This window comes from Caretta caretta, chromosome 4 (genome assembly GCF_965140235.1).
Source record: "Caretta caretta isolate rCarCar2 chromosome 4, rCarCar1.hap1, whole genome shotgun sequence".
Lineage (NCBI taxonomy): Eukaryota > Metazoa > Chordata > Testudines > Cheloniidae > Caretta > Caretta caretta.
In genome coordinates this window covers 41,592,588-41,616,399 of record NC_134209.1, presented here as the reverse complement: position 1 = coordinate 41,616,399, position 23,812 = coordinate 41,592,588, and the positions used below count along the sequence as shown (strand labels likewise).

The 23,812-nt window shown below is 44.4% G+C and overlaps 1 protein-coding gene across 2 annotated transcripts; it reads left to right on the top strand.

Annotated features, from left to right (window-relative positions):
• The first annotated feature begins 4,171 nt into the window (after positions 1–4,171).
• GIMD1 (GIMAP family P-loop NTPase domain containing 1) lies at positions 4,172–23,633 on the top strand. Of its 2 annotated transcripts, none has more exons than XM_048846666.2 (3): positions 4,172–4,238; positions 7,883–8,298; positions 22,113–23,633. In XM_048846666.2, the coding sequence occupies exons 2-3, from the start codon at positions 7,906–7,908 to the stop codon at positions 22,371–22,373; spliced, it is 654 nt and encodes a 217-aa protein (XP_048702623.1). In that variant the 5' UTR covers positions 4,172–4,238; positions 7,883–7,905; the 3' UTR covers positions 22,374–23,633. The 2 variants fall into 2 exon arrangements, with proteins under 2 accessions (XP_048702623.1, XP_048702624.1); XM_048846667.2 differs by lacking the exon at positions 4,172–4,238 and adding an exon at positions 4,417–4,499.
• The last annotated feature ends 179 nt before the right edge of the window (positions 23,634–23,812 follow it).

Below are 23,812 nucleotides of genomic sequence, written 5' to 3'. Positions count from 1 at the left end.
ACTTCAGCTATGGCATGCCTAATGCAGGAGAGGGGCTCTCCGGTAAGTACTTGCTGTGCTTCGATACTGCAGGGAGAAATGAAGTAAAGCTTCCCGCCACATCCCAGGGTAGAAAAGGGATAGAAATAGTAGCACTGTATGCATCTGCTTCGCATTCCTCTGTGTTGCTAAACAGAGGGGTGCCCTGTGGAAAAGTTTGTTGATGCACTCTTGGATGTCCTAGGAAACCTTCATAGAGATCTCTAGGAAATGTTCATGAAGGTACTCAGAAATCCTTTGCTGAAGTTTCCTTGGGAAGGCTGCTTTGTTCCTTCCCCCATGGAAGGAAACTTTGCTGTGCCAATCATCAATTACACCTGCAGGCACCAAAGCAGCACACAGGTGAGCAGTATATGGACCCGGTCTTCAACCACACGCATGCAGGGGCTGTGGTTATCTTGCTCCTGAGGGTATCAGCTTCTATCACCCCTGCCTGTGGAAAACTGTGCCAGTATTCAGAATAGCGTCCCAAGGTACTCGTAATGGTCCTTCTCAAACACTCCCCTGCCCTTTGTCCTATCTTACCCCCTCCCCCTTGTGCCCAACTGAACTCACCATGGTTAGGGCTCTTGGCATGCTGTGTGCCTGCCAAGGGAAAGTGGTGTATGTAACTTTTATGAATCAAGGCTGTGAGCGCACTCCCAATAGTGCCTCAATCTATTGTTTCTTCAGCTTCTGCAGATGTGGCCTTGAGTCTCCTCCTGCACACTGGCCAAATGCCTCCATCTGATAAGGAGATGAACCAGAGGATTCAGGACAACCTGCTCAGGGAGGTGCTGCAATCATCTGATGATGCTGATAGTGAGCAGACCTTGGAGAGAAGCTATCAATGAAAAACTGAGAATGGATAGCCAAGAGAACAAGGAGTAATGGTCTCAAGTTGAAGTGGGGGGGTTTAGGTTGGATATTAGGTAAAACATTTTCACTAGGAGGGTGGTGAAGCACTGGAATGGGTTACTTAGGGAGGCAGTGGAATCTCCTTCCTTAGAGGTTTTTAAGGTCAGGCTTGACAAAGCCCTGGCTGGGATGATTTAGTTGGGGATTGGTCCTGCTTTGAGCAGGGGGTTGGACTAGATGACCTCCTCAGGTCTCTTCCAGCTCTAATCTTCTATGATTCTAAGAGAAGAAACAGGCAGGAGTTGATGATTCAGCTGGTCGAGACACAAACAAACATGCTGAAGTCCCTGACCGCGCTGCACGTGGAACACATCGATGCTCACCTCCTTTTGCAGCCCATTCAGAATGGTCTTCCAGGGCCTCCCCGAACTCCCCACACACATTCCTCACATACCGCAGTATCCCGTGTGCTCCACTTTTATGACATGTTTCAAATTGACAGTTGGACATACACCCAGACAATGAATCTTTATTGATCTTCGACCCACAATGGTTGCTGCTGAAATTCATACATAGTGGCAAATCAGAGTATTTGCAGAGTACACTTAATGCACACACAGCAATCATTACAAGGGTCATACTACAGTGTAAGAAAACAATGCCTGGCTCAGTGCAAAGACATATAGAAAGACATTACTGAGACTCATTTTCAAAATGCTCCTTCAAACACTCACTCGTTGGAATAGCTCCCCATTCAGCCTCTCTAACAGCCCTGGATCTGGCTGCTCAAAAGCAGCTACCAGCCAAATCCATCTCAAGGCTCCACCTCTGCAGAAACTTTCCTCCATTACTTTCACACATATTATGCATAGCACAGCAGGCTGCTATGACCATAGGAATATTTTCCTCACTGAGGTCTAGCTTGCCAAAAAGGGACCACTGCAACCCTTTAATCTGCCAAAGGCACATTCAATGGTCATTCTGCAGCTGCTGAGCTTGTTGAAGCACTTCTTGCTGCTGTCAAGGTTTCCAATGTAAGGCTTCATGAGCCATGGGAGCAAGGAGGAGGCTGGGTCTCCAAGGATCAGAATTGGCATTTCCACATCCCCAGTTACAATCTTCTGGTCTGGAAAAAAGTCCCTGCTTGCAGATTTCTGTATGGGCTAGCATTCCTGAAGATAAGTGTGTCATGCACCTTCCCTGACCACCCCGCTTTGGTGTCTATGAAACAACCCCAGTGATCCACCGACACTTTCTATGGTATTGCAAAGTAACCCTTTCTGTTGATGTACTCCATCACAAGGCGGTCTAGGGTCAAAATGGGATATGTGCAACACAGTTAGGGAATCCCATTACCACAAAGCCATCCACTATTTCCCTCACATTGCCCAGAGTGTCAGTCTTTCGTAGCAGGAGGTGATTAATGGCCCTGCACACTCACATCACTGCAATCCCCACAGTGGACTTCCCAACTCCAAACTGATTCACGACTGATTGGTAGCAGCCTGGAGTTGCCAGCTTCCACACAGTGATTGCCACTCACTTTTTCACAATTAGGGCAGCTCTTATTTTGGTGTCCTTGTGCTGCAGGGTACAGATAAACCTCACACACAGTTCCAGAAAGGTGGCTTTTCACATGCAAAAGTTCTGCAGTCATTGCTTCCAAAGCCCAGTACCGACAGTCCACTGCATGCAGCTGCTCTGTGAATGCCAGCAGTAATCTTGAATTGTTTTTTTCCATGGCATGTAGCAGGGCTGACACCACCGTGTCATGATCAGATCCACAGCTCATGAAGTACTACAGGATCAGCCATGGTGTGTTCATGATGCTCATCACAAAACTAAAGAGCAGTGCAGGATCCATGCTTTCAGACAGAGATGGTAGATGCACAGTTCACAGGTGCAATTGAAAAGCGGCATGAAACATAGTAGGAAGCCCATAGAATGATGGGTCGAAGAAAACTGCATCGTGGGATGCTGAGCCTACCCCCCCCCCCCGATGCACTGTGATCTCTTCCCAGAGCACCCAGGAGCAAATGGTGGGGAGTTGCACAGTGGGATAGCTACCAACAGTACACTGCTCTATCTGTCGATGCATGAGCACCAACTGTGGACACACTTCACCATCACAAGGACAGTTGTGTGGATGTGCACAAACAGTTTAATTACAGCGGTGGAAGATGATCAACATAACTTACATTGACTTAATTTTGTAGTCGAGACATAGCCTTAGCAATTCAAAAGCAGTAACATCAATCACAGCCTTCGCCTGTGTCCATTATACCCATCCTGGAGGAAACAAGCTGCAGGCTGCCACAACGAGTCAGCTGAATGTCTCAGCTTTAGGCAGGGTGCTAAGACCTGCTAATTGGATGGATCACCAGAAGAGCTCTGACCCCACTGTTACCACGATATTGGCTAAATATACTACTAAAAGTACACTGCATGAGCTACAGCCAACACACAACTGATACTAGGTACAGAAGTGGTCTGAGGGTGCGCTTCAGACCTAGGCTGTTATAGTTAGGCTAGGGTTGAGGCCAAATTAAGGCTAGGGTTTGGTTTTCACAATGCTATAGTCTCATGAATTTAGTGGAGATTGAACAATTCTTTCACTCCTAGTGATAGTCCCTCCATAGCAAGGATGGAGCATATTGGCAGGATGAGGAAGCTTGGTCTGGTGTTTCCCATATTATGGCCACTCTGTCTAAATGGAGGGTTTTAAGTTCAGATCCTCAAACATATTCTAGGCACTTAACTCCAATTGATTTTAGTGAGTTAGGTGGCAAAATATCTTAGAGGATCTGGGCCTTAGTCTCTAGGGCTGTGAAACAATCTCAGTGCATTTTTAATAGATTAAATAGGTTTCAGGTAATTTATTTTAAATCATGCTGTGAAATATTGGTAGGATCTGTGAAACGGAAGTTTAATAAGGTCATCATAAAAATACAAGAAAATGTTTGCTTTGTTCACACACATCTCTGGTATTTTATTATGCATGGTTTAAAAATATGGGGAGGTGAAATTATCACTAAAACCCTCCTCACTACTCCCCAGAAAAAGAGTGCTGGTTCAACCAGTTGGTAAAAATGAAGGTAATATTTATAGAAGTCATTTTCAAGTGGTCCCTAGGGAAACCAGACCTCAAAACTGCAGGCAAGTAAAAGGAAGTTAATGGGCGATGCTGATTATTGGACAGACTTCTCAGGTACAGATGAGGATTTCTCAGTAATAGATTAACTAGAGTATCAGTGCTATCAGTCTCTGTGTGGTACACTACCGTTGTCAGTTTCAAAGTTCACACTGAAAACCAGCAGAGTCTGAATGAAGTCCGGGTAGAGGAAGACTTAAGGGAAAGTGAGGTAAGTGACACACTGAAACAGACAAGTTATGAATTTAAGAATGGGGTGGGCAGAGAGGGGGTGGAATCAGCAAAAATCAGTGATAAAAAGCAATACTTAATACTGTAGAGAAGCGTATGCAGCCATCTTGCTGTGATTTTCCTGTGCTGATCTGCATCCCTGTGATTGATTTTCAAAGGTTCTGAGCATGTGTGACTTCAGTTGGTGGTGGGGATCCTGGGCACTTCTGAAAATCCAGTTCATGGTGACAAACAGTCCCAGGTAATAGGGACAGCAGTTGGTATTTAAAAATAAACACTTTCCTAAACAGGTTTAATGAATCTGAAGTGAGTAAGGGGAGATTATTAATTCAACTATCCCAATTTTCTCTGTTCATTTTCAGTGAAATTAATAAAGTACCTGTTTTCCTAGGTTTTTCCGTAATGATTAGACAACTATTCCCCCCTTCATTAATATGAATTAGAAAGTTCAATATCTGTACTTCAATCGTCAGAGGATGGATTCATCCTCAGGCTTTTGTTAACTATCGCCACCTGTAAGATCTAGTTCCTCCTGTAAAATGAGGACTAGTTAAAATTACCTCTTGAACAGGTACAAGAGGGCCTAAATAAATATACAATGTTGGGTGACGGACATTCTAAAAATATTCACTGAATATGAAATATCACAATCATTTAAACAATGCTTGTGAAGTTTCTAGTGTCACTGCTTACCTAGACCGACACTTTATTCCCAAATACGGGCACTGTCTTTTTTGACACGTCCCTGAAATCCTAATTATTTTTAACTATAAAATGTATGTAAAGTCCTTTTGAGACAATCAGTGGTCTGGATCCAGGTAGTAAAGGCTCTTAAGACACTGCATTATTTTAAATTAATAGGCACTATAAAGAGGAGCTGTCTTTTTAGTGGTTTTATTTGTGTATGTATATATTGAAAATAAATAATTAGTTGTCTGTCCTCTCCATCACCATCAATCATCATCACCACCTCTCATCTTTCCCTTCCCCGGGTCCTAAGTGATTTTAGATTGCTATAGCACCAATGTGTCATGCAGTGTTGTTGTAGCAGTGTTGGTGCCAGGATATTAGAGAGGCAAGGTGGGCAAGTTAATATCTTTTACTGGAAACTTCTGTTGGAGAGAGAGAGAGAGAGAGAAGCTTTCGAGCGTACACAGAGCTCTTCCTCGGACCTGGGAAATGTACTCAGAGGGTACGTCGACATATAAACTAGATACCTTCTGGCTCGCGGTGCTCAGTCTGCGGCGCTGTTGTATAGCTGTGTAGACTTCTGGGCTCCAGCCAGAGCCCAGACTCTGGGACCCTGCAAGGGGGAAGGGTCCTGGAGCCCAGAAGTTTACACACCTTGAAACAGCCCCACAGCTCAAGACGACTGGCCTGTGCCAGCCATGGGTTTCTCTTTGCTGTGTAGACATTCTCAGAGTGTCACAGGTGGAACACATTGTTTACCATAAGTACAGTAACTCCTCACTTAAAGTCATCCCGGTTAACATTGTTTCGTTGTTCGGTTGCTGATCTATTAGAATGGGGTGGGCAAACTTTTTGCCCTGAGGGCCACATCGGGGTTCCCAAACTGTATGGAGGGCCGGGTAGGGAAGGCTGTGCCTCCCCAAACAGCGTGGCCTCTGCCCCCTATCTACCCACTCCCACTTCCCCTGACTGCCCCTCTCAGAACTTCTGACCCCCCCCCCAACTTCTTGTCCCCTGACCATCCCCTCCCTGGACCCCCCACCTCTAACTGCCCCCCCGGGACTCAACCCCTATCCAAGCCCCCCTGCCCCCTGACTGCACAATCCCTATCCACCCCCGCACCCAATGTCAGGCCCCCCGGAACTCCCACGCCTATCCAACACCCCGTTCCCCGGCCCTTGACTACCTCCCCCAGAACCTCTGCCCCATCCAACTGCCCCCTATCCCCTGACTGCCCCCCGGGACCCCTTGCCCCTTATCCAACCCCCCCACCCCCCCGCCTCCTTACCATGCCGCTCAGAGCGGCGGGACTGGCAGCTGTGCTGTCCAGCCAGCACAAGCCACACTAGGGAGAAGGGGGGGGGGGGGGGTTGGGGGGAGATGGACCACAGGAGGGGAGGGGCCAGGGACTAGCTTCCCCAGCCAGGAGTTCAAGGGCTGGGCAGGATGGTCCTGCGAGCCGGATGTGGCCCATGGGCCGTAGTTTGCCCACCTCTGTATTAGAACATACTCATTTAAAGTCACGCAATGTTCTGTTATAATGTTGTTTGGCTCACCCTGCTCCGTCCGCCTATTCCAGCTGGGGAGTGGGCAAGCCCTCGACCCCACTCCCCAGCAGGAGCGCTGGGCAGGCAGAGCAGGTCAAGTACCCATGTCCCAACCCTGCTATGCTCCTCTCTCAATCGAGTTTCACAATCATCATTTGTGAGTACAGTATTAAATTGTTTAAAACTTATACTGTATATGTATATGATGTCTTTTGTCAAGTGAAAAAAATTTCCCTGGAACCTAACCCTTCCTATTTACATTAATTCTTATGGTGAAATTGGATACGCTTAACATGGTTTTGCTTAAAGTAGCATTTTTCAGGAATATAATTACAGTGTTAAGGAGTTACTGTAGTTAACACATATTTCAAGGGACCATTCAAGATGAAGTAGCCTGTTAACACGACAAACTTCAACCACCTGTCCATTAAAAACTCTGGAAACACCAACACCAGCAAAGAAAAAAGCAAAAGCTTGTCTCTCTCACCAACAGAAGTTGGTCCAACAAAATATATTACCTCACCTACCTTGCCTCTCTAAAATGGATTAGACAAATTTCTGTAGTTCCAACCTGAAGAGTCTGGAATGTTGGCCATGGCAGATGTTGCTATGCCAGCATCACCTTGGAAAGGGGCAGAGGGCACCTGTTCTGGTGTGTTTGTTCTGGAACTGGAACCCCTTCTGGATCCCTCTCTACTGGCAGTTTTGGGACAATTGGTGACCTGTGGTAATGCTCAAGTGTGTAACTCCAAACAGTTGTTTGACAGAGGGGAGACGAAGGTGAAGACAGAGCTCAGAAATTGGCTGCTGAACAGCATGTGAGCTACCCGCGTGGTGGAGGACATGCTCCCTAAGTTTTGTGGGGTTTGAGCTGCTTCCCTCATGCCATCAGGTTTCTAGGGCTTGATGTTAGTTTAACTCACAAAACACAGCTACAGAACCTACTCCTCTCCCCTCTGTTCTCTCCCTGTCACCATCTCCTCTGTAATCTCTCTCCCACCCCCTTCCCCATTGTTCTCTCCTTAGTTGGACTGTTTCCCCTACATTGGTCACTTGTGCTCCCTAGTTTCTCTCAGCTCCCTCCTGATTCTCTTGATATAGGAGATCTGCTGATGTGGGACAACTGCTATGGCACTTCAATCCGGGTTCCCTATTTGTGGATAGCAAGGGTGGACAGTGGGTACAGAGGAATGCTCCTTGGGGTCAGTCAGAGGTACTTCTCTGATTGGCACTTTACTCCCCACACTGCCGAAGTGCTTCAGTCAGAGCAGGTCAAAGTGCTTCAAGGTGCAGTTCTTATGGTTTACTGGTTATTTCTGAAAGTTGCTTTGGTATCACCCAGCTAAAACAGCTATTAATAGTATTTGTTCTGGATTTGCTGAAACAGGTGTGTGGACAAAGGCAGATACAATGTCTGACACCGATGAGATGACCATCAATCTTCTCTTGGTTGGAAGGACCCAGAGTGGCAAAAGTGCTGCTGGGAATAGCCTTCTGGGCAGCTCTGACTTTGACAGCCATCTATCCCCAAGCTCTGTGACCACATGCTGCAGTCTCGGATGCAGCTGCCGCATCTCAGGCTTCACACGCCGAAATGGCTACGAGCTAGCCCTGCGGGTTCATGTCATGGACACTCCAGGGTATCCTCACAGCAGCCTGAGCAAAGAAGAGGTGCGGCAAGCGGTGAGGGCAGCTCTGGCTCAGCACTTTGGAGAGGAGGGCCTTCACCTAGCACTCTTGGTCCTGAGAGCTGACTTACCTCTTTGTGAAGAAGAAAATCATCACACAATTCAGCTAGTCCAGGTAAAAAATTCTCTACATCCTGGCAACTCTGTTGTTTTTAGAACTAGGAACCCTCAAATGATATCAGCTGAAGTAGAAAGGAGACAGGTAGGTGCAGTTCCCACACCCACCTCTCCCTCCCTCCCACAGCCCAGGCTTGTTCTAGCTAAAACTCAGTAGCATTTCTGTGTTGCAGACAAACTTTTCATTTTAAATTTGATGGAAGAAAGTTAAACACGGAACAGGTGGCCAAGTATTATTCACTTAATTATAGCAGGGCTAAGCAGAAAGGGGCCTGTGAATCTGGTTTACCATTAAGAATGTTTTTCTCCCCCATCCCACCCCCATAATAGGATTTACATGTATTGCCTTTTGAGGTTTATTATCAAGGACCCAGACCTGTTGAGAAGAAATGCTACTTTAATCATCTGCAACTAGAAGCTAAATGAACTATATGCAAAGAACTACATTAACATGGGGTGAATTAAGGTGTTTTGAATTGCACAAAACCCAGAGGAACTTCAAAAACTAAAACTTTCCACCAGCACCTTAACTCTGCCCCCTAAAACACATATGCATTTTCCAAGAATTGTACTTTGTGAATGTTAAGTTTGTCGATGTTTATATAATAATTGATAGTTAAAACAAGAGGAATGTTTGATCAAAGCCACTGCTATTTTAGTAAGACAGTAGAACCTCAGTTATGAACACCAGAGTTACAAACTGACGGGTCAATCACATACCTCATTGGAACCAGAAGTATGCAATCAAGCAGCAGCAATAAAAAAGCAATACAGTACCATGTTAAGCATAAACTATTAAAAATAAAGGGGGAAAGTTATAAAAAAAATCTGACAAGATAAGGAAACTTGGTTTTTTGTTTAAATTAAGATGTTTAAAAGCAGCATTTTCCTTCTGCATAGTAAAGTTTCAAAGCTGTATTAAGTCAATGTTCAGTTGAAATGTTTCAATAAACAACCATGTTCAGAGTTACAAATAACCTCCATTCCAGAGGCGTTTGTAACTGAGGTGCTACTGTACTACTATTCTGCTTTTTTATAGCAGTTGTCATCTGATCTTCTCAAAGCACTTTACAAATAAGAAAAAATTGTCAAAACTCCCCTGTGAGGTAGAGGTTATTCCCATTTACCAGATAAGGAAACCACAGATAGAGATATTAAGTGAATAGCCCACGGCCACACAGGTACCTTGTAGGTAGAACTGGGAGTATAGCTCAGATCATCTACCTCTCTTATAATACCAATAGTGTTCAAAGCTAAGCGGGGAGTAATATACTTTACATTTCTTTAGCAACTTTCCTCTGGTGGGGATTCACTATAACAAATGAGAGTTTCAATCCCTTGCTCTGGGATGGAGACTCCTCCTCCTCCTTTGTAGGTGGCTGAAATTCACCCAAAAATTGCTGACACTTAGCAACAACAACAAGAACGGTCACTCACCTTCAAACTGTTGTTCTTCAAGATGTATTGTTCATGTCCATTCCAAACAGGTGTGCACGGCAGCTGGAAAACTTTTCCCCTAACAGCATCAGTCAGGTCGGCCTGGGTTCCCCCTGGAGTCATGCCTTCAGGGTGCTCAATATAGACCCCAGCTCACCTGCCACTGCCTCAGTTCCTTCTTGCCGGCTACTCCAACAGAGGGGTAGGAGGGTGGGCATTGGAATGGACATGAACAACACATCTCGAAGAACAGATACAAGAAGGTGAGTAACCATTTTTTCTTCTTTGGGTGCTTGTTCACGTCAACTCCAATCAGGTGACTCACAAGCCTGAGTTCTGGAGGTGGGGTCTGAGTCATCCACTGATTAGAGCACTGCTCTTTCTAAAGGCCTGTGGGGTGATTGCGCAGTGCATGGTGAAAGTGCGTATGGAGGACCATGTCACTGCTCTGCAGATTTCTTGGGTGGGAACCTGTGTCAGGAATGCCATTAAAGAAGCCCGAGCCCTGATGGAGTGCGCAGCGATTGGGGAAGCAGGTACACCTGCCAGGTTGTAGCACTCATGGATGCAGGACGTGATCCATGACGAAATCCGTTGAGAAGACAAAAGAAGACCTTTCATTCTGTCCACCCCTGCCACAAATAACTGGATGGACTTTTGGAACGGCTTTGTTCTCTCAACGTATAAGGCTATTGCACTGCAGACAGCCAACAAGAAGCCTTTGCTCCCTGCCGCTCAAGTGCGGCTTAGGCTAGAACACTGGGAGGAAGATGTCCTGGTTCACGTACAACTGGAAGACAACCTTTGGGAGCAAAGCTGGGTGAGGCCTGAGCTGAACCTTGTCCTTACAAGAACACAGTATAAGGAGCTTCTGATGTTAGGGCCCTGAGCTCAGACACCCTCCTGGTTATTGCTACCAAAAATACCACCTTCTTTGAGAGCAGGGAGCAGATCGCCAAAAGGTTTAAAGGGCAGACCCATGAGTCTGGAAGGGACCAGATTGAGGTCCCAAGCCCGGACAGGCTGTCAGGACCTTTAAGAAAATGGCTGACCACAGGATTAGCAAAGACCGAGTGGCCCTCTGCGCCTTGGTGAAAGGTCGAGATGGAGGCCAACTGGACCCTTATTGATGAGATAGAGAAGATATTCCAGTATAAGTGGTACAAAGGTAAGCGTCGGGGATGAATGGTACTGCGCAGACCAGATTGAAAATCTCTTCCACTTGGCAAGGTAGGTGGCTGTCATGGAAGGTTTGCTACTGCCAAGGAGGACTTGTCTAACCAGGTCTGAGCAGACGAGCTCCATCAGGTTCAGCCATGGAGCTTCCACGCCATGAGGTGCAGCGACTCAAGCTTCGGGTGTTGGAGACTGTCAGGATCCTGTGTTAGTACATCCGTGAAGAGCAGCAAGGTGACTGGAGCTTCCACGGACATTTCCAGGAGTAATGTGTACCAGTCCTGGCGGGGCCAGTCTGGAGTTATCAATATGACCGAGGCTTGTTCCCACTGTATCTTGAGGAGCACCTTGTGGATGAGAGGGATAGGTGGAAATGCATATAGGAGATGGCCTCGCCATGGGAAGAGGAATGCATCTGTGATGGAGCCTGGGCTGTGATTCAGGAAGGAACAAAACTGCTGGGACTTCCTATTGCGTCATGTGGCGAACAGGTCTATCCGGGGAAAACCCCACTGATGGAAGATTGAGATCGCAACTTCCGGGTGAAGGGACCACTCGTGGCCATGGAACGACCTGCTGAGATAGTCCGCCAACTCATTCCATACTCCAAGGAGATACGATGTTTGCAGATATACCAAATGCTCTACACAGAAGTCCCACAGCATGAAGGCTTCCTGGCACAGGAGAGAGGAGCGTGCACCCTCATTTGTTGACATAAAATGTTGCTGTGGTGTTGTCTGTCATAACTAATACATCTCACTGTCAAGTGGGCTCAGAAACTCTGGCATGCCAGGCAGACTACTCTCAGCTCTCTGACACTGATGTGGAAAGCGAGTTCCACCTGAGACCAGAGGCCTCATGTCCTGAGGTCTCCCAAATGTGCTCACCAGCCCAAGACTGACGCATCCGTCACTAGCAAGAGAGACAGCTGGTGAAGGAGACCCCTGCACATACTACTTGTGGGTCGAGCCACCACCGGAGGGAGTAGAGTACCAGACAAGGTAGGGTTACGATCTTATCCAAGCTGTCCTGGACTGGCTGATACTCCGAGGCTAGACATAACTGAAGAGGTCGAAGTACGAGTCTGGCATGCTGTACTATGTAGGTACAAGCCACCATGTGCCCCAGGAGCTTCAGGCAATTCCTTGCCGTGGTGGTGGGAAATTGCCAGAGACCTTGTATGATGTCGCTGAGGGACTGAAACGTTGCTTCTGGGAGGTATGTCCTGGCTTGAGTCAAGTCTAGTACTGCCCCTATCTGCTGAACCGGGGACAGAATTGATTTCCCCTCATTCAGAAGGAGGCCCAGTTCATCGAATGTCATTCTTAAGAAGTCAACTTGTGCCTCCACTTGAGACCTGGATTGGCCCTTGATAAGCCAGTCGTCGAGGTACAGGAATACCTGTACCTGCCATCTGCACAGGAACATGGCCACAACTGCCATGCACTTGGTGAATACTCGAGGTGCTGCCAATAGGCTGAATGGGAGGACTGTGAACTGGTAGTGGGTGGTGTTCACCACAAACCTGAGGTATTTTCTGAGGGACAGAATTATTGCTCTGTGAAAGTACACATCCTTCAAGTCAAGGGTGGCATACCAGTTTCCTGGATCCATTGAAGGAATGACAGAGGCCACAGAGACCATGCAGAACTTGAGCTTCTTCATGAACTTGTTTAGTTCTCGCAGGTCTAGGGTGGGCCTGAGCCTTCTTTTGGCTTTCGGTATTAGGAAATACCGAGAATAGAAACCCTTGCCCTTTTGCTCCTGAGGAACCTCTTCCACTGCTCCTAGTGAAAGGAGTGAGTGCACCTCCTATATAAGGAATTGCTCATTAGAGAGATCCCTGAAGGACAGGGAAGGGGTGGTGGAAGGGCGGGGTGGGGGTGCACAGAATTGGATGAAGTATCCCCTCTCTACCGTGCGGAGCACCCAGCAGTCTGAAGTGATATGGGACCATGCACGGTAGAAAGGGGACAGTGAGGACGAAAAGGTAAGGTGGGGTAGATCCAGTTCTTGTCCTGGTGCGCTATGCTCAACTGCATCTTCAAAAGGCCAGTCTGGGGCCGGAAGGTGGTTTCGGCTGGCCAGAACCCTGCCCTGAGGATGGATGCAGCCTTTTTTTGCCACTCCTATTCCTCCTCCAAGGAGCGTCCTGCCCATTCTGTGGTTGGTAGAACTGTGATGGAGGCTGCGGCCAGAAATGCCTGTGCTGAGTCGCAGGAGTATGGAGGCCCAAGGACTTGAGGGTGGCCCTCTAGTCCTTTAAACTGTGGAGTCTATTATTTGTTCTCTCAGAAAAGAGGGCTGAACCCTCAAAGAGGAGGTCCTGAATGGTTTGTTGGACCTCGTAGAGGAGACCCAAGACCTGCAACCAGGAACTCTTCCTCATTGCCACCTCTGTGGCCATTGCGTGGGAGGCAGCGTCTGTCCCGTCCAACGCCACCTGTAGGGAAGCTTGTGCAATTAGTTTCCCTTCCTCCACCAGTGCAGAGAATTCCGCATGGGAGTCCTGTGGCAGCAGGTCTGCAAACTTGGCCTTCGCACTGCAGGTGTTATACAAGTATCTGCTCATACACAGAATGACTGCCGCAAAAAAAAAAAAAAGGACACAAGACGACATTGGCAGACTTGGGGCAAGAATCCAAAACATTTGGTTCCCAATCCCATGCTTTAATCTAAATCTAATTTAATTTAAAATAAACCACAATGGTTTCACAATAGAAAACTGTTAGCGAGTCACCATATATTTGCTTTGACTACAGTAATTTCTGCTCAGGCAGGACTAACTTTTTTTTGGAGTGGGGAGGGACACTGCTAAAAGTTAAATTATTTTCTGTTCTTCACAGACAACTGAAAATGATTTTTTCTGGATTTCTAGGGGGAAAAATAGTTTTGGAGGCATACTGCGGGTGAGGGAGGTTGCGGAGAGAGAAGAAATTCCTTTCCCTTGAACTTTTCCACTGGAAATTTCTCAAATACTTCTCATATGAATGAGCTTCTTTGAAAGTTGGCCAGCGGGTAAACACTGATCATCATTTTCATAGTGTCTATACTGAGCACTATAGGAATGAACTTTCTAAAGAGATACATGATGTTACTCTGACCTAGTAGAGAAAAATCAAGCTCCCAATACCAGGTGCTTTTGGGATAAGGCCCACAGGCAAGGAAAAGGAGAAATGAATCAGAATTCTTTGTATTTAGCTTTTCTATGTGCTATTGGCTGACTAACTCTCTCTGTTGGAAAGGAGATGAAAGATGTTAGGAGATAAGCAAATAGAAGATGATCCTGCCCTCCCCTCCCCCATCTGAATTGAAACCTAATACTTTTGTTTCATGTTTCTGTTATAATTATGGCTCACAGTTGATACAATGGTTAGCTATTTATTTCTAAAAGCCCAGATGTTATGATATCATCAACGAAACAGGGCAGGGCAGCTAGCTGGATCTTGGGGAAACGTTCATATTCGGAACAATAATGTTTATACTTAACTGTCCCAGAAGGACACTAGGACCATGAAAACCTTTTAGCAATCAGCAACAATTCTTGATAAATCACAGCAATCCTCTCCATATCAGAGGTCACAGATTGATAAACCACCTAGAATATATTTACACCTTTCTGGATTTTCATTTTATTGGTGTGGTCCTGTGAATTGAGCACAGGACTCAGGGCCAGAAATTCCCAAATTCTAATATTGACTTCCCCGCTCACTTGCCTGACCCTAAGCAAACCACATAACTGACAAAATTAATAAGCAGCTACTTTAAAACAAACAGAAGGAAGTACTTGTTCACACAATGCGCAGTCAACCTGTAGAATTCATTGCCAGAGGATGTTGTGAAGGCTAGAAATATAAATTGGTTCAGAAAAGAATTAGATAGCCATTGATGAGCCTGTCCTCCATTAGGTTATTAGTCAAGATGATCAGGCATGCAACCCAATGCTTTGGGTGTCTCTAAAGTTCCAACTGCCAAAAGCTGGGACTAGATGACAAGGGATGGATCACCCAATAATAGCCCTGTTCTTTTTATTCTAACATCTGGCACCAGCCACTGTTGGAAGATAGGCTAGTGGGCTAATGCATAGGCACTGATTCAGTGGGTGCTCCAGGGCTGAAGAACCCATGGGGAAAAAATGGTGGGTGCTGAGCACTCACCAACAGCCTCCTCATCAGAACCTCCCCCGCCAGCACCTCCCGCCCGCTGCCGAGCCCAATCAACTGATCGGCACCTTTTCCCACCCACTGCAAACAGCTGTTTCGCAGCATACAGGAAGCTGGGAAGGAGGCGGGGAGGAATGAGGACGTGGCATGCACAAGGGAGGGGGCAGAACTGGGTGGGAAGAGGCAGCGGTGGGGTGGAGACAGGAAGAGACAGGGCAGGGGTGGGGCCTTGAGTCACAGCCAGGAGTCAAGCACCCCACGGCACTTTTGAAAGTCAACGCTTGTGGCTAAATGGATCATTGGTCTGATCCTGTTCTTACATTCTATCCTCTGTAATTCCCCACCCCTCTTTGTAAAACCGGAATGATGCTTATCCACATTGCCCCAGGTGGACTGAGAATTCATAAGTTAATATTTTAAAGCGTTTTGAAAATGCAAAGCGCAAGTATATTTCCCTCCATCACACAACAAACATGTTCAGCATGCTATAAATTCTATGCAAAAATGCATTAAGTAACTAATTTGGGAACTTTTCCTTGAAATTTATATTTTACGTGTAAGAAATGGCAAAATTGACCCATCACTATCAACATGCTAGGGCTTTTTATCTTCCTAAGTACAGCAGAATATAAGGAGGTCATGTTCCAGCAGTTAGACCTACACATAGGCAGCACATAATGGAGGCCAGGGGAAACTAAGCCTCCCCACACCTCATGCTATCGGAGGGTGGGAGGGCATGGCAGATTTGGGGCCCCCTGAAAAATCTCCCCCTGCCACAGACCCAGGGCTGGAGGAGCTCTTGTTTTGGGTTACCAACTTTCTAATTGCACAAAACTGAACACCCTTGCCCCAGCCCTTCCCCGAGGCCCCACCTGACCACTTCTGAGCCCCCCCAACTCCCACTCCAGTCCCCTGCCAGTTGCTTTCTCTCTCCCACCCTCACTCACTTTCACTGGGCTGGGGTATGGCAGGAGGTGAAGGCTCCAGCTATAGGCTCTGGGGTGCAGGAGGGGGTTCCAACCTGGGGCAAGGGGTTGGGGTGCAAGTGGTTGTGTGGGGTCTGGGAGGGAGGTAGCATGCAGGAGGGAGCTAACCTCCCCAGTGGGAAGCATCAGCCACCACTTATGGATCTACACATTTCTTTTATTTAGGTGTTATATTTCCTCTTACCAGCATAAAGGCCATATGATTGCTAGTGAAGTAGGAGGGACACAGTCACACACACATTGCACCATAACTACAGCTGCAGTTGTTGAAATATAAACGCCTACTGCTTTATTTACATTAGCGATGTTCATATATGTTCACAAGGCAATATAAAAAGACCCTTGCACTCTCCAGTCCCCCCATAGCAGAAGTTGATTTCTCTCCCTCTCCACAGTCCTTTAGTCAATAGCAGATGCCTATTTGCTTACTCTAAGAGAGAGAGAACAGTAAAGCATTTTCCTTAGTTGTTAATAATTATCCAGTTAATAATTATGGCATAGAGCAGTTAATATAATTGACAGAATTGCACATTAGTGTTGCACCTGTGACATTTTTATTTTAAAATGCAATTTAAAAAATTTAATTTGAAAGGTAAAACTTTGCCCTCTTCTACAGCATGCTTCCGCAGCTACCCAATGTGCCCTACTACCTAGCCCATTTGGCACAGTCTCTTATTCACAATATACAGTTTGCCTCATACCTTTAATCTTTAGGTTCTAAGCCCTGGGGAACAGAACACAGCTATATAGCAGAAACTCCCTCTCCTTACTGCCTGTTCCTACCAACTTTATATCTTCCCCTTGAACTAATTACCTCATTAGCACCACCATTGCCTCCAGCTGGCAGCAATCCCCACCATTACTGGTTAATTGATTCCAGTTAAGCTCATGATCTTATATACAATTACCTAAGAGCCCAGGGTACTAGATCTTACACTGTCATACATGCCTCTCTCTGTCTGGTATTTGTATATGCCCCTCACCACAGTATCTCATCATTCAGATCAGTGGTCCCCAAACTTTTCACATTCCTCCCCCCCTGCAGGCTGGGAGCCCTGCGGGTGGGGGAAGGGCACAGACAGGATAAGGGGGCCAGGGCCAAGGCTGCGACTACAAATGGGGGTGGGTCTGAAGCTGGGAACTGAGCTGTGGCCAGGGACTGAGGCTGAGGCCGGGAGTCCCAGCTGGGGCCAGGAGTGGAGCTGCAGCCAGAACCAGCACTGTGGCAGAGCTGGAGGCAGAGGGGCTAGGTGCGCTCCTGCCTGCAGGCCATGCCATCCCCTGCCCCAGGTTTGGGACCACTGCTTTATATTATAATTGGAATGGCTTAAAGCTGCCTATGTTGACAGTAGTTACCTAACAGCTGCCCAGTCACCTACATCAAAAACTATAGCTCAGTCCAAGTTCTCTGTAGAAAGGTAACCGAATCCAGGTTAACCTTTATAAGTTCTGGTTCAAGATGTAGAATAGAACAGTGGCTTCCAAACTTTTTTTTATTTGCGGACCCCTAAATAATTTCAAATGGAGGTATAGACCCTTTTCAAATCTATTGTCAGTATATATAGTTGAATTCTGTTCAATCACTTTTCAGCTTAAGCCTTTCACAGACCCCTGAAACAACTCCACGGACCACTGGTTGAGAAATACCGGAATAGAGGTTCTGGCCTATTGTTTTTCCCAGCTCCTCCCACTTCTGATATTTTTCTTGCAGTCTCCCACCCCTAACTGTTTTTAGTTATGTTAATTATCTTACCACATGGCTTAGGAGAAATAACTGGAAGTTAAGGTTTATCGTCTGCAACTTAGATTCAGACCTGGGTATTGCAGAGACTGCCCTATAGATTGTCCTTTCTGGGAAACTGATTAATATAAAGAGTTCACATTACATCTGACAGCTGCCTTCTAAGCTGTTGACTGTAAGTTGGTGTTGGCTTGACTATGATCATAGGCTCTTGCTGAACATTTCCAGGTGTATTGGAGCAATTGCTCATCAGCCCCAAGAGCTCTTATTCATTATACTTCTCAGACATCCATCTTGTTTATCCAGATGCTCAATGAGTGCATTAGACAATGGGAAGGGTTAATAAGAAGGCATGGTCTGAGGTGTAAATTCACTTTAAAAATACAGTATTTGAAATTCATTAATTTTACATTCACATTTCATGTGACCTGTTTTCTGAATACATAAAATATCAAAATTCATAAAGTGAATAATTCAACTTCACTGAAAAAGGAGTCAGCTCTAAAAAAAGGGAGTGTGGCTGACACAACCAAGTATTTCATACTGACCTAGGATTTTGACTGCCTCTCCATTTCCCACCGTACCTAGGCTATAAGCACCTCCCAGGAAAATAAGATTGGCGTAGCATGATCCCTATGAGATTTCATTAAGTCTTTTGCTCTCCTCCTTTCTCAGAATATAGGAAACTGTTTGCAATAGGTTTTATTTTGTAAGATGGGAGTGGCAACTGTTGTAAACGTTGTTATAGCTGTGGTGGAAAATCTTTAATCAGAGAGAAAGCTTCTGCAATATGATCTAAAAGGTATCAGACTCTGGATTAGATTTCAATGCTCCTGAATGCTGAGAAGATATGATAACTGGCCCTGTGGATATGTGGAAAGCGGTGGACATGATATATCTTGACTTTAGAAAAGCTTTTGATAGTTTCCCACAATATTCTTGCCAGCAAGTTAAAAAAGGTATGGATTGGATGAATGGACTGTAAGGTGGATAGAAAGCTGTCAAGATCATCGGACCCAAAGGGGAGTGATCAACGGCTCGATGTCTAGTTGGCAGCCAGTATCTAGTGGAATGCCCCAGGGGTCCGACCTGGGGACCGTTTTGTTCAACATCTTCATTAATAATCTGGACGATGGGATGGATTGCACCCTCAGCAAGTTCGCGGATGACACTAAACTGAGGGAGAGATAGATATGCTGGAGGGTAGGGATAGGGTCCAGAGTGACCTACACCAATTGGAGGATTGGGCCAAAAGAAATCTGATGGACAAGTGCAGAGTCCTGCACTTAGGATGGAAGAATCCCATGCACTGCTACAGGCTGGGGACCGACTGGCTAAGCAGGAGTTCCACAGAAAAGGACCTGGGAATTACAGTGGATGAGAAGCTGGATATGAGCCAACAGTGTGTTCTTGTTGCCAAGAAGGCTAATGGCATATTGGGCTGCATTAGTAGGAGCGTTGCCAGCAGATCAAAGGAAGTGATTATTCCCCTCTATTTGGCACTGGTGAGGCCACATCTGGAGTATTGCGTCCAGTTTTGGGCTCCCCACTATAGAAAGGATGTGGACAAATTGGAGTCCAGCAGAGGGCAACAAAAATGACTAGGGGCTGTGGCATATAAAATTTGTGAGGAGAGGCTGAGGGAACTGGGCTTATTTAGTCTGCAGAGGAGAAGAGTGAGGGGGGATTGGATAGCAGCCTTCAAGTACCTGAAGCGGGGTTCCAAAGAGGATGGAGCTTGGCTGTTCTCAGTGGTGGCAGATGACAGAACAAGAAGTAGTGGTCTCAAGTTGCAGTGGGGGAGGTCTAGGTCGGATATTAGGAAAAACTATTTCATTAGGAGGGTGGTGAAGCACTGGAATGGGTTATCTAGGGAGGTGGTAGAATCTCCATCCTTAGGGCTTTGTCAAGCCAGGCCTTAGAAACCTCTGGCTGGGATGATTTAGTTGGGGAAGGTCCTGCTTTGAGTAGAGGGCTGGACTAGATGACCTCCTGAGGTCTCTTCCAACCATAATCTTCTGATTCTAATGCTCTTTCCACAGGCAGATTCCCATGACCAAGCATTCCTTATAATCAACTCTTCTGTGTCTTGTTCTGGGCTTTGGTGGACTTCGTCCCAGAAGAACAGAACTAATTTGACTATCATAAATGGTGATGTGGTCTCTAGCTGTAGATGGTGCTTGACATGGTTCATCATACATAAAGGGTTCATATTTAAGAAACATGGGGTAGATAGGAAAGATGTACATAAGCAAAACCTTTATATTTCTAATGACACTATGTATTAAGAATTCAGACCTCACTGATTTTTTGAAACAAAATCAACTAATCAACCTAATTATTACAGCACTTTAATCTGATTTAAAACTGGTAACTTTCAGTATTTACACAATATTGGGTCACTTGATGCAATTTGGCTGGCATAATTTATGTTCCGCACACACCTAAATACTCCCCATTGAACATGATAGTCTTTACTTTGTGTCAATATATTGTAAATTGTTGCTGTGTGAAGTTAAACCACTCATGCATATCACATCACCTTGAGAAGTGGCTGCATTTCCATGGTGGGTGAAGAAATTCTTCTGTATCAACTGTGTATAACACAGAGTTCCTTTAAGGCACCAATACCAAGATCCAAAGTGACAATTCTTAACCACGTGAATTCAAATTAGTTTTCTCTGAAAATTTACATACCAATCCCACTTTAGGAACAGACTGGGTTCTCAAACATACCTTCAAGGAGCAAGACTGTATGATGTTTTCTATCTCTAATTTCTAAAATAACCTAAGCTACTAAATTACTTGATAAAAGCCTATTGGAGCATTCATATTTGGATTTTTAAGAATAAAAACTGTATTTGTCTTACCTGTTTCATGATCACAGACTATTTATGTTAAAAATACTAAAAAATTAGAGTTCTCAAAATATAAGAAATTAAAGACCGGAGTCTGTAAAGCATTGGGCCTTGAATCTTTTAGATTTAAGCTCTGACAGCAGAAATTGATGCCTCGCTTTTATGGAAAAATAATGGACTAGAATTCCTTATGTTCCCTCAATTTTGGCTGTACATTGTAGTCTTATCTGCAAGCATAGCCCCCAGAGTTTGTACACAGCATCACTGAGATTAACAGGACTTTGCAATGGCAAGAAGATGTTGATGAAAGATACGGCCTTGCATGTCCCGAGTTGCAGACACCTTTGCTTAAATTACATTTTAGCATCAGGTGCTTTTGAAATAAAAACCCAAATGAATAATGTACGCTACAAGCATAAATTTGCTCTTGCATCACCCACTTTGCATACTTATTTGAAAGAATATTGTCAAGAGATTTTTTTTTTCAAATTTTCCTTTATTTACCAGTAACTCCTGGAAGATTAAAACTGAATAGCGTTTTCCTTGTGGTGTCACCATGTTAGCAACCATTTTACTGTATGGATGCTAACAGGTGCAGGGGGGACGAAAGAGCAATGAAGCAGCAAAAGCACACAAAGAATTATACTGACATGCTGAACAGATAAGAAAATAAAGGTGTCACATTTTGAGTCTGATTCTTGAGTGTACTTTTAAACAAAATGTGCACAGTAAATACAATTTACTGTAAAACAATGAAATGCAAATCAACCAAAAAGAAAACTTACAATTAATTGTATAGGCAATGAGCTTTAAAGGATTTCATAAAAACAGACCCAACTGAGCTTCATATAAAAAGGGAACATAAGCCTCAATTAGCAAGCCTACCAGGGAAAGTTGTTGTTTCTCCCCTCATCTATGATTTTACATTAAAAAAAGGGATAGGAACACTATTTACAGATATTTGAGTCCATCATACTATATTAACAGTTCTCAACTGTATTTTTAGTATTGCTTGGCATCAGATTATGCTTTCACAAACACAGTGTGAATGTCTTACATAATCAACTTTCATATCTTAGTAGGAAAAGATAACTGTTCCTGTATTTCAGAAGCCTTTGTGGGATCAAGAGATGAAGTTATTTTTTAATTTTGGATGGAGTGGAATGCAAATTCCGTATGAGAGCTTTATGCAATCTGCTTTATAGTCATCAAAAAAAGTCTCTTGACCACCTATCTTAATTATAAATGGTATTAACACCTTTGAAGGTCAAGGAATTGTAGCCATTTACTTGCAATTCAAACTGTATGACCTGGCTTTCTGCCAGAAAGAGAATACTTACTGGTCTGTCAATACATACATACTTTCAGTGTTTACTGAATCTAATTTGATGAATGCGGATGGAGATGGAAACAAGAAATGATACCTATTTGAGATTTGTTTTTCATTACAGGAACTTCTGGGTCCCACATGGAAAAACTTCACTGCAATTCTATTTACGCACGCAGATAAGGTAGAAGAGGCAGGATTAAATGGAGACCAATACTTTCATATTGCCTCAGATGCCCTGTTAAACCTTTTGAGCTCAGTACAACAGAGATACATTTTTGTAGACAACCAGGCAAACACACTCCAACAGGAAAGAAAAACAATCTTAAGAAAAATCATGGAATTTATAAGAAAAAATAGTTACCAAGTGCTTCTAGTTAAATAAATGCATGGTGACAAACACAAATTACCTCTCACGTACTCATTTACTGACAGCCATCTTCTTTTCTACTTTGGGATAAAATGACATGCAGAGAAGAGGACTCTAGCAGCCAGCACTAAATGTGTGGCGTATTCATGCCCAAATCAACATTTGCATTTCACTTTTCATAAAATAGATTAAAACCATTTAGACTACCAAATTAGCTACCATAAACATCTATAGTATGCCTACCACCCTACTATCTAACAGCCATTATCACACCAGATCACAGATTCAGGTTGAATTCTGGACAGTATCTCTATCACTGTGTTTACTGATATTACACCACAGGCCATCACATTTTATATTGTAGCTCACAAAGAGCAGGTTACTGAGCATAAAATAAGAATACATTCTCAATGATTGTAGTGCTGTTGTGCATTATTGAATAGCTACCACATCCTACGTCAATTGGTGGCATTTCAGATTTTTTTTTGCATTTGATTCTGCACTATTTACTAAGACAGAAGCACATAGTTTGCAAAGACCCTTCAGATCTTACAGGCTGAAAGTCTCATACTGTAATCTATTTTTCCCCACTGTGCTTCATAATGAATCCTAATTTAAACAGTTTTAACTTCTTAAAGAATATCAGACCTTGTTGGCTGAGTAGATTATAAGGCAGTTTAAATAGCTCCCATGTTTTGAAGATTATTCAGAGTATTTGGAAGAACTAATTATTGCTGCTAGTTCCTAGATGCATGCACAATTAGTACTGTGGGGGTATATCTACAAAGCACATCTAAAAAAATGTGTGTTACTCTCTCCTTTGTGCTTGTCTCTTTTAATTTTATATCATTGTCATTTTGTTGTTTTCCTGTCTTACTGGATGACGTTCAAAATCTGGAAAATTCAGAGACTGAGAAATTTATTATTTCAGTGGTTAGACAATAGATGGACAGTAAATGAAACACAAACTCTTGGAAGTATATTTAAACAGTTATTGGGGATTTGAAAAGGTTAGTTGTGAATTGATATAGTGCTGCCATTCTCAGCTCATGACTTTATATTAATTGTGGCTACTTCCTTTTAACATGTGATGCAGTGAAATAGCTTATTTTAAAGTGTAAAAATAAAATTAGCTGTTCCTGTTACAGTAAAGTATGTGATTCTGTATACAATGTATGTCTGAAGAAATTTCATGTAGAAGTTAAAACACCAAAATGGATTCACTTGATTTTTGTTTCATGCATCAGTGCAGTACTAAAATTTAACTAAAATTAATTTCCTTGGTCAGAGTCCATTCTTCATTTATGATTTATGGGTCTGATCTGCCAGACCCACTTCAGTTAAATTGGCAGTCTCTGCTTAGGAGCAGCCAAAAACTACATGGGCAGAGGACTATGACATATCATGAGGGGAACAGAGTTCCACCTATCCACTCTCAGATCACTGACTCTACA